Raw genomic sequence first — 13,903 nt, forward strand, 5'->3', positions numbered from 1 at the left:
ATGCGAACTGTGCTTACGCATATACGCTAAAGTGAGATGATAGTATGATGATAGATATTGCTTGAAATTAACAAAATATTCTCTACAAGTGTTTTTGTCAATTTCATTCTGTTATCTTTTCTTTTCCCCAAAATTTACGGCAAATTACTGATAGTGTAGAACTGACATACATACGCCAAATATGTCCTGGGCATATTTAAGCACTGATTGTAATTTAACAGGGAGGTTGGCATGGTATCGTTCATACACAAGATCCTCTTCTAGCATGTCAGACGCTTAATGAGTGTCATCATCACCCGCTGACCTGATCTCTGAACTGAAATCTGTCATTACTATATATAACAAGATGTACTACAAAGTTAAACAGGAGATGAGTGAAGTAAGGCAATTATAACAGTGCCATTTTTACACTGGACTCAAATGATGAGCCATAAAAAGCAAAGAGTGCTGAGAAAACACACACACACATTTATTTTTGGGTGGCATTGTGTCAGTCACTCACCTAAATATTATATTTTTAGTCACTTCATGTCACTTGACATGCAGGTATTCATCATGTGTTAAAGTGATTTATGGCTTGTTGCTGTAGCTGGAAAAGATGCACCTACAACATTTTTTCATGTACAAAGTGCACGTTTACACACTGCTTCTATAATTTCAAGTGTAAAATATCTCCTGTTCTTTCCCTTTCTCAGCTCTTGCGTCACACATCAACATGACAAATGACAAACTAAATATTAGAACACAAGAGCCTCAGGTAATGTTCTACTCTGGTTCCAAACCTCTTTCTGTAACATTGCATCAGTGTCATTGTCTTGGACACAAGCTGCAGCTGACATAAACATTAACACTTTTAATAAGACTTTTCAAGATGCTTGTGCTTGATTTCTTTTTTCTAAAACAAATAAATATATAGTGAAATTGATGCTTTAGTTTTCTTAAGAATATAAGTTTTAAGAACAAATGTTCCCACAGGAGATTTATAGCTTGAAAAATGCTCAGAGGTTACAAAGCGTGAGAACATCAACTAGATGGTTGGAAGAACATCCCGACTGGTCTCTTCATGAAGCTGATAAAGAATATGCCGAGAGTGTAAAAGCTGTCATCAAGGCTACATTGAAAAAATAAAATGTTTTGGTCAGTTATTTACAGTATGTATTATTTCACACAAGTAATGTAATAGTTATTATTATTCCAACATGTGGAAAATAGGAAAAACAAGGAAAATTCATATATGAATAAGTTCATGCAAACATCTGACTCCTACTTTTATGAATATTTATCAGTCTTGATAAAGAAAGGATGTAGTGCATCAGGACCGACTAACACATTATTAGTAGGTTGCAGGATTGAGATTGTTTATGCCAAAGTCATATAACTGCCTCGAACCAATCCTTCAACCAAACACTCCTGCTGAGCTCTGGAGTACTAGAAAAGTTTACATGTATAATTTAAGAGTTATCGGAGTTATTGATCTTTTGTTTGGAAAAAAAATACTCTTTGTGAAGACAGTTATAAACAACAATACTAAACTAGATTTGTAAAGTTTGTCGCGACTAAGTATTCCAAAAGGCCGGTACACTAGGGTGCCAGTACTTTTGGAAGCGAGTGGATACAAGCATGTGACGTCAGCTGAATACCTGTGATGCAATTCCCCTCATTGTGCTACGTGTTTTGATATATCAAACGTCCATTTTGTGGTCATTTCTTATTTTAGGGGAGGGGACGTGACATCATCCGAATACCTGTGAGGAAGTTCCGCCTTATTGTTCTGAGTGTTTTGATATGTCACATGTCAATGTTCTGGAAAGTTGTTCACCAATTTAAACATCTGTCCAAAGTATCACCCTAAAGAAGCCGAGTTTTGTGTAGATAGATCGAAAACTTACGAGTTATAAACCTCTAAATTTTATAATGGGTGTCTATGGCAAAAAAGGCCGGATATTCGGTTAAATGCTTCTGTGACTCTGAAAATGGAAGAAAAACATACTGTACCTTATATTTACAAAAAAAAAAAAAAAAACCTTTTTCCTGCAAATAAATGACTGTAGTGGAGCATGTAAACAAAATGACACACATATAGAGTGTGTATCCTCTGTGGAGAACACAGCAGTGAGAATGATGACATTAATGTCTCACATTCACACATGCACAGCATCTCAGATTATCAGAAGCATCATGTTGTACAGTAGTCTTGCAATCAATAACACACACTTCATATAAACTCCCATTCACAAAAAAGACCAGAAACAACAAATCTCTTTCAACCTTTAAGGCAGAAGTAAATCAGGTCCTGACAGAGTGTGTTCTCAGAAATATGGGGACATCATTACTGTGTCCCAACCACCCTACAATTTGTGGAGAACACAAGGTCAACTGTTTTGAATTTTGTGTGCAGACTCAACAGCAGGCGAATTTCCCTCACAGACAGGAGAAGCCTGGTAGTGTTGTGTATTGTGTGTATGAGGGCGAAGCTGACGCTGGTGCTGGAAGCAGCCACATATATCTATTTTGTAAGCCTCAGGTTTCCCGTTAACAACATTTTCCATTGGATTTATTAAATCTGTATACAGACTGATTTAATCTTTATCTGGATAATACACTTGATCGTCGAACAGTAGACTGAATGCAGAGTGGAACACACACACACACACTCATATAAGATGAGAAGAGTAAAAACTGATCTGGCTGCAATCACAAAGAGCTTTCTGTTTGGCTGGAGGTGTGTGTTCTGATTTCATTCCAGACGGTGTGGTACTAATGGGCTAATGATTGTGGGGTGAATGGAAACAGAAATGAGTGTGAGTCTGTTGTAAGAACTGAAACTGGAATCAGCCAGAAAAACTAGGAGGAAATGTGACAGCTCTGTATGTACATTAATGTAGCTAACATAACTGTTCAGGACAACTGCAAATGAAGACCTGAGTCAGAATCGCTCTAAACACAAGGAAAATGTGATCTGATCTTTATTTTGATATTCATAATAAAACCACACACAAGTGGAGGATTGAAAAGAGAATTTAAATAGCCAAAGGCCATTAATGGAAAAAGAATGTTGAACCAGTATGGAACCTCCTTTATTGGCAAAAATACTAAAAGAAATATTTTATTAGCTGATAAACTGTCTGTTGAACCAGTTAGAAATATTTCAGCTCATTCTTCAAATACAGACTGAACATTACTGATCTGCTCATACAACTGACCTTCATGCTTGAACAACTCTGTGTTAGTCTTCTGGAAACTAGAGGAAACCCCTAAAGCACAAGGAGAACATGCAACCTGGTCAGTATGGTAAACACTAAGCCACTGAAAATGTGTATTTAATAAATGATTTAATTGATTATTATTATTTGTATTTACAGAAACAACTCTTCCACAATGGAATACAATGTAGTCTGTAAGCTTTGTTAGTTAAGCAACACAACAGGCAATGATTAGGCTGTAGACAGAACAATGTCTGGGGTTTAAAGGGGGGCTTGTTGGTTTGTTTTAAATCTGACATCTTAATAAAAGAAATCAATAGTTGTAATAGAGTCACAGTGTTTAGAGTCACAGTGTTTAGAGTCATAGTGTTTAGAGTCACAGTGTTTAGAGTCATAGTGTTTAGAGTCACAGTGTTTAGAGTCATAGTGTTTAGAGTCACAGTGTTTAGAGTCACAGTGTTTAGAGTCACAGTGTTCAGAGTCACAGTGTTCAGAGTCACATTGTTTAGAGTCACAGTGTTTAGAGTCACAGTGTTCAGAGTCACAGTGTTCAGAGTCAGTGTTTAGAGTCATAGTGTTTAGAGTCACAGTGTTCAGAGTCACAGTGTTTAGAGTCATAGTGTTTAGAGTCACAGTGTTTAGAGTCACAGTGTTTAGAGTCACATTGTTTAGAGTCACAGTGTTTAGAGTCATAGTGTTTAGAGTCACAGTGTTTAGAGTCATAGTGTTTAGAGTCACATTGTTTAGAGTCACAGTGTTTAGAGTCACAGTGTTCAGAGTCACAGTGTTCAGAGTCACATTGTTTAGAGTCACAGTGTTTAGAGTCACAGTGTTCAGAGTCACAGTGTTCAGAGTCACAGTGTTTAGAGTCATAGTGTTTAGAGTCACAGTGTTCAGAGTCACAGTGTTTAGAGTCATAGTGTTTAGAGTCACAGTGTTTAGAGTCACATTGTTTAGAGTCACAGTGTTTAGAGTCACAGTGTTCAGAGTCACAGTGTTTAGAGTCATAGTGTTTAGAGTCACAGTGTTCAGAGTCACAGTGTTTAGAGTCATAGTGTTTAGAGTCACAGTGTTTAGAGTCATAGTGTTTAGAGTCACAGTGTTTACGGTCACAGTGTTTAGAGTCACAGTGTTCAGAGTCACAGTGTTTAGAGTCACAGTGTTTAGAGTCATATTGTTTAGAGTCACAGTGTTTAGAGTCACAGTGTTTAGAGTCACAGTATTTAGAGTCACAGTGTTCAGAGTCACAGTGTTCAGAGTCACAGTGTTTAGAGTCACATTGTTTACAGTCACAGTGTTTAGAGTCACAGTGTTTAGAGTCACATTGTTTAGAGTCACAGTGTTTAGAGTCACAGTGTTGAGTCAGTGTTTAGAATCACAGTGTTTAGAGTCACAGTGTTTAGAGTCACAGTGTTTAGAGTCAGTGTTTAGAGTCACAGGTGTGTTTTGCAGATTTAACATTGGCCTTGAACACAATTTGATTTTAGAGCCATTTTAGAACGAGGGATTGACATGCAGTACGTTATTTTTCCAAAGCATCTTGTTCAAAATGTATTTACTTATTATATTTCTCAATTATTACGAGATTGCTGTGAAATATCAATGTGATCTTTAGGAAACTTTAGTTGCACAGCAAAGTGTTTTAATGTTTCTTTTGGGCTGTGGTTTCCTTTTCTGTAACCCCAACAATCATTTTTCACTCTCAGCTTTTTTTCTAAAGTGAAGGCACACAAACACGGCATGATCGACTGTAACAGAATCTAGCAGTTCATTATCTCTCGCTCTAGGGAACTTGTTTGAAGATTCTAGTGTTATGTGCTGATCTTTCAAGGATGGTCACTGCTGGGTGAGAGAAGTGAAAAGGTGCTGAATTCCTTCCATTTGTAAAATAATCCGCCTGGTGTTTGTTCAGATAAAAAACAAAGCCTATATAAACTTTTTTTTGTTACATATTCTAGTATTATGACCTTCCATAAAACCCCTTAGACATTATTGAGCAATAAAAGAACCAAATTGTATATAAACACTAAAGTTCTGTGGACACCTTTTGGACATCAAGTTGAACATCTGATTAACCGACTTTCCAGTAGGTTTTGGAGCATTCACCCGTTCAGCCACAAGAACTAACACACTAACGCATTTATAACTGACATACTTTTGACATTCAGTTGTTCAAACATCTATATGTTAAGATTTTATTAGTAGTATTTGTTATATATATTTTTAAGTAGGATTCCTGGACTCTAGTTATCTGTGTGGAGTTTTGTACGCATCTTCCCAGAACTCATAACTAGGCAGATTGTTTGTCCCATCTGGAGTGGATTCTCACACTGGGGGCCCAATGGATCCACCACCAGTTTGACAAGCTTATATACATCGATGTAAAGATGGGGATGATGATAATGATTACTGAACATTTCATATTTTTCCTTTATTTAGACCAAATCGTTTTCGGTGTGCTACATCCAGAAATCCAGAATTACCAGAGATTTCCAAACCTTTTCTCAATAATGTGCTGTAATGAATGGAAGTGATTGTGCCGCTTATTAGGAAATGGCAGTGACTGAAGATGTTTTTGCCAAATTTAAAGGCATTCTCATTGACAAACCTCAAGGTGCAACACTACACAGATGAGACATAGTAAAAGTAACACACAGTAGGTCTAAAAGTAGGTAAAGTCAGTGTGAAAATTAGAGATACACATATATGAAGAAAATGAAGACATGACGCATTTAAACAGCTGTATTTGCTCACTGATAATGCTTGAAAGCCTGTTTCGGATATGGCAAGAACAGCTCTGAATTCCAGTAGGACATTTTATTTCATTGAAACATCTATATACAAACAAGTGTAGCTTCTGAAACATTAGGCAAGCAAATATGTTCTCTCAGGCTCAGTCACGCAGACACACACACACATACACACACCAAGAGTTGCGTCAGAAAAAGGCCAAGTGGACCAATTACAATAAACAACATGAAGTCTTACATTCCAGAACAGAGACAGCAAACATGGAGTTTCTGGGACACAAGTCAGGTTTTATAGGCTCTCACAAGTGGCCTGTGGCAGTGTGTGTGAAGTATTAGGGTTCACCATGCAGCTTTAATTAAGGTCCTGCAACAAATCACTGCATGTAGATAACAGTGAGCAAAAGCAGGAGATTAGGATTTATGGAAGTCTAAACACTACTGGATATGGGGTTGTCGGTTAAAATCTTAACTAGAAGTTAGAACCTGCCAAAGCTATACAGATAAAAACAAATTAAACAACACTAAAGTAGACTTGAATAAAAGGCACTTTTTACACACCACGGAACCCTGCTGTTGAGCCAAACAATCAGTTTGTTAAAAACTTTAATAAGCTTCAAAACCATCACATCTGAGACCGAATCTCATGCAAATCAACACGGTAAACTGTATTAATGTCAACTCTGGGTTCAGCATCAGATACAATCAACTAGTGTCATGTTTTAATGGAGGTCTGAAGTGCTTTCAGTTCCTACTTAGATACAGCCATGATTTATCAAGACCAATCACGAGGTACCAAATGTGCAGTTTAACAGATTTAATATAATGATGTAAAAGTTCAGACTTTTATAAGGTGTGCAGCATGAAAGCACGTCTACTAAAGAACTGTAGGTCAACTCTGGTTTTATGAGCACCATTAAAACCTTTAAACCAGGGAACCCTTTTAGAACACCAGTATAAACAAGTCTTTGAAAAACTCTAGCAACGCTCAACCTAATAAATGCATTCAAGTGACACTGAATACAGAATCACCGTGAAACAGGAAATGTTAAAGGAACAAAATGAAACACAACACTATGAACACTGATGTTATATACCACATTTTATTCAAGTAAACGTTCAACACAACACAACACAACAGAAAACAAACACAGAAGATTTTCAACAATTTGAGTAAAACTAACAAAAATGTGTATTTAAATCTGCTATTAAATAAAGCTTGTTAATGAGAATGAAACTTTGAATTCCACTTCCATTTGTTTTGAGACAAAAAAATCATTTTGTATGTTAATGTAATACATTATTCACATCCCTTCCACCTCAGATATTTTCTACATCTTGAAGCTCTTCTTCTTCTCTCTCTTCTCCATTATTATTATCCCTCATCTCTTGGAAGCGTGTACTGGTTCAGGGAAGATTGTACGGAAGGTCAAGTTTACCCTAGGGCCACGGTCATGGTACTCTTTCGCCACCTGATGCTGTCCAACAAAATTATTATAAAAGGAACAACACAGACAAATGAAGCATTACTGCACCTTGAAGAGAATATTAGTCATATCATAATCCATAGACTTTATAGGGTTTTAGTGAGCAATTAGGGAGACTTAGAGCTTAATAAACTGCGTGCTGTACACTTTCTCTGGGACACACACACACACACACAGTCATATTGTCACAGTCAAGGCATGTCTAGTAAGTGACCTGTAGACCAGCAGACTTCTGTCTCTGGGGAACTTGTTTCAGCACCAAAGCTCCCTCAACACTACGTCTCTACGCATTTATAAATATTTATTATATTTTTCATCCCATCCTTTGTCCGTGTTAGATTAGTAAACCTTATTATGGCTCTAGAATGTAAATTGTGTCTGACTGAAGTGTGCTTTTAGACACTTTCCAAGTTCGAATTAGGAGCCCAAGAGCCTCAGAGACAGTCTTTAGGTGTTGCTATAAAATGTCATTGACCTTTTCCCTTATTTGTGCTCTCTGAAAAATAGCTCTAGCTGGTGTTTGTGCCAGAATCCAAAGTGAAACTGCACCAGGGGGAGAAAATCCTTCCAAGGCTTTTAGTATTTAGCTGGCATGACACTAATAATAATAATAATAATAATAATATAATGAACAGGCCTGTCCCATCTCTAGTCTCGCAGGTTTTTCACCATAGAAAAGGGAGAATTATGTATGTATACTTTAATCTGCACTCAGCAGAAGTATGAACAAGATTGTCCAGATCTTCCTTATTTAACACTCTATTCAAGATATCAGTCAATTCCAAAGGCCTTCAGTGTGCTGTGGGTTTTAGGCACTTTGACTCATTTGTGTGTGTATACACCTACATATCAAAGTGTAGTTTAATTAAATGTATTAAAAATAATTACTACATTTATGATATAATATTATATATTATTATATAATATAATGTATTCTATAAATCTAAATAATCGATATAGTTACTTAGGACAGAATGCAGTTTAATGCTAAAAATGGTGGCATCCCCCAAAAATCTACGTAAAAGCTGAACGGATGTCTAAACTCTCTCTTCTGTTAAATTAAAAACAAATCAGAGATCAATCTTTTACTTCTTAAAAACTTCTGAATATTATGTGAAGGATGAAGATTTCCCTTGAGTGGAGTTAAAGGCCCCAAACCGATTCCAGTATAACGATACTGCTGTGCAAAAGCCATGAAGACAAAGCTGCTATGGAAGAACTTTAGTGTTCAGCACTAAGGACCGTGTTGGTTGAACTGGAACTCCTCCCAACCCCCTGGCTCCTCCTCCTCCTCCCCAACATCACTGACTGAATTCATTGAATGATCACAAATCAACAAAGACACGATCCAGACTTTAGTCCTTCATAGTAGAAAGGTGGGACCAAATTTGGCATTGGACATTTAACAAGCACACATGGATGTGATGTTCAGATGTCCACAAACTTTTGGCCATATAGTGTAACTCTATACCTGCCAATCATCTTGAGTACATCCCTCCATTATTAAGAGTGTTCCATGGCTCAGTGGTATCTTCACCTTCTCTGCATATGTGTAGTCTCTGTTTTCTCCCTAAAACAAACACTTTTGATTTGTATACAAGTCAAAAACCTGTTTAAAACACTGAGATGCCTAAACCATCCATGAGACCATCATCTTTAACAACACTAACAAGATCAGTATAACAAAACTGGTCACTTACTGGAGGAAGCTTCTTCCGGAGGCTAAAGACTCTCATGTCCCCGAGACTGAGAGAGGCTATGATGGGCTGAGGGCCTAATGACAGCTCGTCATCACTGTGCCAAGCAATACTGTCCTTCCCATCACGGTACAGGTTACACAGCACCGAGTTAAAGGTATGTGAGGTCTCCTGCTCTATAGTCTGACGCAGGTTCAGGAGGATGGGGTGCCACTGTGGGACAGAAGTAAAATAACTTGGCCAGGTATGTGTACCTGAAGAGTTGTTTTATTAGGAATGTTCTAATTCAGTTATTTAAATTACCATCTATTTAAATTATTTGCCTACAACCCAATCACACCATTATAATATTGAGTATGTCATTTATTTAAGTAACGTGCACCTTAATATTTTTAATCATTATGTAACTTTATCCATAGGAAAAAAGACCCGTGTCCTGTGTGTGAAGGACATCATGTATTTAATTGATTTTTACTAGTGCTTATTTAAAATCATTGCTGCAAGAGCCGGACGCCTGTTTACACGTGAGCTCTATGCCAACGACAAACAGCATAATGTGATAAAAGAGCAGAAATGAAGGAGAAAGTGAGCCTTTAATGTACGCCTAGATCTGCTCCAGTACCAAATCTTTAGGATCACACACTCAATTAGATAATTTATATATACACACACACTTTACTATTCCCTTTAATATTCTGACCCACTATACAAAACCTAAAAAAATCTTTTCCCATTCAGTATGCATGAAGAAGCAATAATGCAGTTTTGTAGTTTACAATTTTACTGAATTCAGAATTAAAGTATTAAAAGTGACGAGTGAAAATGGTTGAAACCTGAGGGTTGGCTTGCATCATGGAGCGAGAATATGTGTAAGGAAGTTCACCAAACCAGCAGGTCAGCCTCGGCTCTTCGTAGGCTTCACCTGAGTCAGGACACATTTTACACTGTTAACTGAAAATGCATGAGAACTTTTACTTCATTTTCCTTTTTTGGGATTTCCACAAAATCCATTGGAGACTAAAATACTATTTTGTCTTGTTCCAAATTAGGGAATAAATCCAACACTGATATCACAACATTAAAGTGCTTCACTAACAGGAACCTCAGTGAACCATGATTTTGTCCAAAGGAAATATTTATTCCCTTGAAATATTTGTCTGTATAATAAACTGCTAAGTCTGGAAAGGATCAACATCTGTGCTGGAGACAGTAGCAGGTCTGCCAATTTAGAGAGGAAGAAGGACTGGAAAAAGTGAGTCACCAGTGTGCACAAAAACACTCAATTACAAACTAATTCAACTAAATCAGAGATTTATTGACTTAATTTACCATGCTGCTGAATTTTATTAAACATGTTACTGAAAGTTTTCTCTTCAGCTGTTATCACTCACCCATCATGCCATAATTGGTCTTCAGTGACCATGGAAGCTCAGCCAGAAGTTTAGAGAACATCCAGTCAGCCTGCTCCAGTGGCAAAAACCCAGGAAAAAGCCGCAGTCTAAGAACGAACATAGTACAATGTTGGCTTAAAAAAAGAATAAATGAAGGGGGAAAAGGCATCAGAAGCATTATTCAAGCGTAAGCATCCAGTTTGTAGCAGAGCCGATGATTTAGAAACACTGATCATATCGTGCTAGTTGAAGCCTCCCTGCAGAGAATAACACTGGGCCCTGTTCTGTAACGTCTAACAACTGTGGAGACACCAGAAAGGACACTGCACCACTCCTCCATCCACCATCTCAAGCTCCACCATATATTCTGGCTTGCATATGTGGGTTGTCCTGTTCATTTCAGGCCAGATTGAGATGGTCATTACAAACACACACTATTTTTCAGTGTGGATCTTGTTCTTCCAGGATTTTCATATTATTCCACCTTCTAAGGTCAACAACAATCTGTCTATATTGTATTGAACACTTGATTTTCATCAGAATGCAATAATAATGTCATATAAGATGTTTATGATAGAAACACAATCTGATCATTTAATATGAAAGGAAGTTTGTTTCTTCAGCTACTTGAATTAAAATGTTTATCCAAAAGTGAGTTCAGTGTAGAAAGTTAAATATTGTGCAGTGTAGAAAGTAAAAAACAGTATTACGTCTGAATTTCACACAGAAACAAAACACACGAACAGCCTTCGTCTCAAAAAACATCGATCGCTGCTACCTGGATTCTCCGGTGGGACCCTCGCTGATCACATAAACACCACCATCTCTGCCAAAAAGATAAAAATACACTTTGTGTTTCTCCAATTTCGTACTTTCATGACAATAAGAAAGTAAAGAGCACTTACTCGATCACCTTCTCCACAGGGATCACTCTGATTGGCTGGAGTAAATGTACAGAGATTACCAAAGGAACACAGAAACAGGTTTATGGTGTGAGCTCAGTCTATATGCATGACTTGACACTTACCTCAGCTGGTTGATTGAACTCATATGTTACTGGTCCAGCCTTCCATGACCCAGACTTTTTCTTGACATGTGCTAGTGAAACATTTGAACAATAGTATTTCATGACTATTCAATTCGACTCCACAAGTTCAACTCATTTGAAGCTGTACACTGTGTTCCTGGATCCAAATTGCAAAATGGAAGAAGACTTGGCATGTAATGGTGTTACACTGAAACGGTTGTGATGGTCTGCTTGGTCTAACTCTAATAGCTACACTCGTTAGGACTTTATTCAGAACACCTGTCCACCTACTTATTCATGTAAATCAGCCATTCATGCGTCAGCAGTGCATTGCATCCAATCGTGCAGATAGAGATCAGCAGCTTCAAGTGCATCAATCATCAGAATGGGGAAAATGTGATGACAGTGACAGACTGACTGTGGCATGGTTCTTGGTTTCAGCAGGGCAATTGATTTGGATATTTCTATAATTGCTGATCCCCTGGAAATAGACACACAAGTCTCTAGAAATTACTCAAAATGGTGCAGTAAAGTAAAAACATTTAGAGAGCTTGTTGATTATTGAGAGATGAACAGAGAAAATTCAGCCTGGTTTACACCGACAGAAAGGCCACAATATCTCAGATAACCACACTGCAGTTGTGGTGAGCAGTAAAGCATCTTAGAATGCACAATACATTGAACGATGGCAAATGGACTACAACAGCAGAAGGTCACATCAGATTCCACTTCTGTTATTCAAGAACAGAAAGCTGCCGTGTGCACAGGCTCAGTGAACCTGGACAGCTGAAGACTGGAAAAACATGACCTGGTCTGATGAATCATGTTTTCTACAAAGGCACAAAGATGGCAGGGTCAGAGATTGTCACCGACAGCACGAGTCCGTGGAGCCGACCTGCCTTGTGTCACCAGTCTGGTCTACACACTTTGAGCCCATAAACACCACTCATTTATCACCTGAATGCTGTAGCTGGATGAGTGGTGTTGACTAAGTGCATCCCTTCATGGCCACAATTTACCACAAGGCACCATGTCCCAAAAGCAAAATGTGTCTCAAAGTGGTTTCATGGACGTGACAACGAGTCCAATATTTAAAGACCTTCCCAGTCACCAGATCTGAATACAACAGACAGCACGTGTGATGCAGTCACATGAACCACAATATCAAAGACATGTTTCCAACATATTGTAGAATCTCTGCCATGAAGAACTGAGACAGTGTTTGTATATTGTTCCTATAAAGTGCCCCATGAGGGTAGAAGTTGTGTTCAGGTCAGAAGGCACTACTTACCTGATGAACATGTTGCTTTGGCCCAAGAGCCCTGAACTCTCTGTCGTTTATCAGCCATCAAATTCACCTTTAGTATTAATATAGAGTCAGTCTGCCACCTGCTGGTCCAATGACACAGAAAGCACACAGAAAACACACCACATCAACACAATGTGAACACTAGAACACAAATGATTCCTCGCTGTGAATCAATTTAACAATCAGAATCAAGAGAAAAACTGAATTTGGCTCCTGATCGATTTCCAGCTGACAGAAAATTACTGAATAAAGTAACAGTAACGTTTCATTATCGGTGACGATCCTGTGCTATAACTCACACCTTACAAACAAGGAACAGAATCAGGTTTTTGTCTCCGATCACAAACATCTGTATTTAATTTTACACAGCTGTAAACTTTTAGTAAATAAAGTTACTGTCGTCGCTTTCGGGAGACTCGGTGCGTCTGGAATAAAGGCTCGGCTTCCTTCATACCGAACATTGGTTCCTATTTAACATAGAAGAAAACTACAGAATTTCTAGAATCAGAGAGTTAAATGTACATAATAAAATATAACCCGTTATTTTATATATGTACAGTAGACACCTAACACCTACAATACACTAATTTACACTGCGACACGTGTATTATGTGGCCTGATAGGAAGTGAGTCAGGTATAAAACACCTGCAGTGTTTATGGTGGTGAAAAAGTGCTACAGGTTCCCTCAAAATCTCCCACAGGGTTTATTTGGGTTGAGATCTGATATTGGGTTTACACTTGGAAGTGAGCAATCCTGTAAGGATGATGATGACTTTGTATTGAATTGCAGTGATTCTTACCTCTAAGGTTGAGAGTGGACACAAGCCACAATGACAATATGGTGAAGGATTACTCATCTGGCCACAGGCTGTGTTCCAGTGTCGGGGTTTTTGCCACCACAGAACTAAAACGCATGCACATCTTTATAACAAGGAATTTTTGCATTGCACCTTTACTATTTCATCCCATTCTATATAGTTGCTGACAATCCGATTGCTTCCTGACATTTTTTACCACCTTAAAAACCCTGAAGATTCTTTC

At 37.9% G+C, this 13,903-nt stretch overlaps 1 protein-coding gene and 1 long non-coding RNA gene across 2 annotated transcripts in view; one reads left to right on the forward strand and one right to left on the reverse strand.

Annotated features, from left to right (window-relative positions):
• LOC132856869 (uncharacterized) overlaps positions 1-1,053 on the forward strand; it is a 1,088-nt gene extending 35 nt beyond the window's left edge. Inside the window, exons 2-3 of the long non-coding RNA XR_009649459.1 lie at positions 696-757; positions 976-1,053. This is a non-coding gene — a long non-coding RNA (uncharacterized LOC132856869). The remainder of the gene's footprint in view (positions 1-695; positions 758-975) is intronic.
• A 5,981-nt stretch (positions 1,054-7,034) lies between these two features.
• On the reverse strand, positions 7,035-13,137 carry alkbh3 (alkB homolog 3, alpha-ketoglutarate dependent dioxygenase). Its single transcript, XM_060886722.1, has 9 exons — positions 12,844-13,137; positions 11,553-11,623; positions 11,431-11,465; positions 11,304-11,351; positions 10,526-10,632; positions 9,968-10,056; positions 9,138-9,347; positions 8,909-9,007; positions 7,035-7,428 (listed from the first exon to the last, which is right to left on the reverse strand). The coding sequence occupies exons 1-9, from the start codon at positions 12,899-12,901 to the stop codon at positions 7,333-7,335; spliced, it is 813 nt and encodes a 270-aa protein (XP_060742705.1). The 5' UTR covers positions 12,902-13,137; the 3' UTR covers positions 7,035-7,332.
• Positions 13,138-13,903: the final 766 nt, after the last annotated feature.

Source organism: Tachysurus vachellii, chromosome 14 (assembly GCF_030014155.1).
Source record: "Tachysurus vachellii isolate PV-2020 chromosome 14, HZAU_Pvac_v1, whole genome shotgun sequence".
NCBI lineage: Eukaryota > Metazoa > Chordata > Actinopteri > Siluriformes > Bagridae > Tachysurus > Tachysurus vachellii.